At 42.6% G+C, this 2,805-nt stretch overlaps 1 protein-coding gene across 1 annotated transcript in view; it reads left to right on the top strand.

The window, feature by feature from the left end:
- LOC106819050 (ERI1 exoribonuclease 3-like) overlaps window positions 1–2,226 on the top strand; it is an 11,133-nt gene extending 8,907 nt beyond the window's left edge. The window contains exon 6 of the mRNA XM_014823711.1: window positions 1,361–2,226. Within this exon, the coding sequence (XP_014679197.1) occupies window positions 1,361–1,446 (86 nt within the window). The 3' untranslated portion in view covers window positions 1,447–2,226. The remainder of the gene's footprint in view (window positions 1–1,360) is intronic.
- The last annotated feature ends 579 nt before the right edge of the window (window positions 2,227–2,805 follow it).

Genomic DNA, 2,805 nt, shown 5'->3' with positions numbered 1-2,805 from the left:
CATTTATCTAGATGCATATCAGAAGTAGATAGTAGATATTATAGGAAGACAGTAGATAGTAGTTCTACTTCTGTATGTAGTAGATCTACTTCTGATCAAGTTCTGATGCATATTCTGATTCATATGCATATGCATTACCTATTATCTACTCCTGATATGTATCCATGTACACATATTACATGTATGAATAGTATTGAATACATACATTCATGATACATTACGCAGGGCGCTACATTACAAATTAGCCGCCTACATACATTACGAATTAGCCGCTAGCCCGCTAGCAATTGTTTGGAAGGGCTAGTTAAATTAAAGGCCAGGCTGGCTTGCCCGTCGGGCAAGTAAACAATTCCAGACCAGATTTCGTAATTCCGCCTGTTTTAGGATATATCAGTGTATGATTAATGGGAATTTAATTGCGGTTTGTGAGCATTCAAATTCAGTCCACAATACCCTCACAAGCATCTCGGAGCATTCGTGAGATCAACAATTTGCCCGTGCAACCACTATCAACATCATGCTTTTAAGGGCTAGTTGAAAACTAGAAGGGCTAGTACAAACCTTACCTTACTAGCCCTTCGGGCTAACTTGCATATTGTCCTTATTTCTACCCCTGATTACGTACACGGTCATGGCGTCGACATGTCACACGTCACAACCGTAGAGAGGGAGGAAGAAAGGAAGAAAAGAATAGAGGAAGAGAGACAGAAAGAGTGAGCGAGAGACAGAGAGGAGTGAGAGAGGGGGAGAGAGATAGAGACAGTGGCGTAGTTAGGGAGGGGGGCAAAGGAGGCCCTGTTGATCCAAAAGTAAAAACTATAAAAAATATAATTAGAATTGTTCTACTAAAAGGAGAATTGTCATAGTCAGAATGAAGACTGTACATGTACTTAAAAGTGCCTCAAATACCACCTCCTGCGATCTACAATTTTACATTTTCAAAATTTTCTAGGGGAGGATCCCCATACCCCCGCATGTGTTTCGCTCCCCTCCTCGTAATCCTGGATCCGCCACTGAACAGATATCTAGGGAACAGAGAATAACGAACACAAATGTCGCCTTTTTTCATGGCACCCAAAACAAAGATTGCAGAGCTGAGAGGCGGGGGAGTAAAGGGCGTAGAGAGGGAAGCGGAGAAACCATTGTAATATTAAGTCATCCACTATTTTGCGCAGTTTGCTGTTTTTGGCCCCCCCTCCTTTAAAAAAATCCTGGCTATGCCACTGGATAGAGAGAGAGAGGGGGGAGACAGTTGAGAGAAGGGGGGGAGACATTGGAGAGATAGAGAGAGAGAGAGAGATATACAATAACACACCACATCACCGAGTCTCGATCAAACATGTCCGCTCAATTGTTGCAGATGATTGCAAGAACCTTGCAAGGATGTTACAGCTACTAGCACTAGAGGGCGCTGTCTTCACACCGACCTCTGACAGCCTGCGGTGACATCCAGCGTAATAATAGTGACAGTGGACAATTATAACACATGTTGACAGTGTGGAGGTGACATATGTGTTGCAGACGGCGGTGTTCAACAACAGTTCGAGTGCTAGAGCACAATTATAAACTTGCGGCGTCGCTAAGGTGATTGCTGCATCATTTCTAAATACGTCGGTTGAATACACGATTCTCGCCAGTAGCCACCGATAGATGGCGTGACGAGTCTACTATAGATGCTTCAACAGGCATCGACTCTGCTCGGTTAGTACCATTGCTTAAGCCTGGGACACAACATGCGAATTTATTCGCACGTCCGCGGCGATCATATCCGCAGCGAAAATCGCGGCGAAAATATTCGCACCCGCGTGCGATCATTGAGCGGACACACCATGCGAATTTATTCGCACGTCCGCAGCGTTCACACTACACGCGATCTACTGGCGCCACACGTCTCCATCATGGCTCCAACAGTCATGTGGGCATGTGATTAGCATACTGATCAATGATTCGCTGCATTATAACAATCGGCCATTATTCGCACTAGACTGGTACCCGTCCCTTCTCATATCAAACATGTTTGATCGCTGCAAATCGCCCGCGCTTGAGCGGACACACCAAGCGAACTTCGCTGCAATTTTACTATCGCTGCGGACGTGCGAATAAATTCTCATGGTGTGTGACGGTGTCCCCCGCTTTACTCTATCATGTGTGATGTGAGAGAAATAGAACTCAGCCAGCTTATATTTGTATCATAGTGAAATAAATTATGTATTGTTTTTAAACGTTTTCACCTCGTACGTTTTTTATTACATTTTATGGCTAATATTGTTTGTGAAATTTAGGTCGTGTTGAGGTGTAAAATCTTGGTGAGTTGATTGTGTGAGACTCGTAAAAAATGATTTTAAATCGTCATTATCTAAATTCTGGTAGCTAATGTGATTTTAATGGGCTGATCAGAAAAAGAACAAACTGTTTTGTTGTTGTTTGTGCAAACACTTACCATTATCTATCACATGTTTCCTATATCATATCATTTCACTAACTGTCTTGTCAAATAGTAATATATGTTCATTACTCTGTGGTGTCACACAGTTAATTTTACTGCTGAATATCTAAGGTTATAGCATAGTGGCAAGAACAGCAAATATAATCTATAAAATATAATCTAATACACGGAGAATATGCACAGCTATTCGAATGTAAATAGAAAATTCTCATAATTTTTGTAACAAGGATATAACACAGTAGCCACAGACATCAGAGATGGATCTGTTGGGAGTACTAGACCCCCCCACCACCACCACCACTACATAAACACACACACACACACACACACACACACACACACACACGCAGTGCACAGAG

Source organism: Priapulus caudatus, unplaced genomic scaffold (assembly GCF_000485595.1).
Source record: "Priapulus caudatus unplaced genomic scaffold, Priapulus_caudatus-5.0.1 Scaffold2782, whole genome shotgun sequence".
In the NCBI taxonomy this organism is placed as follows: Eukaryota; Metazoa; Priapulida; class Priapulimorpha; order Priapulimorphida; family Priapulidae; genus Priapulus; species Priapulus caudatus.
Note: the sequence above shows the minus strand (reverse complement) of the source record. Positions and strands in the feature narration are given on the sequence as shown.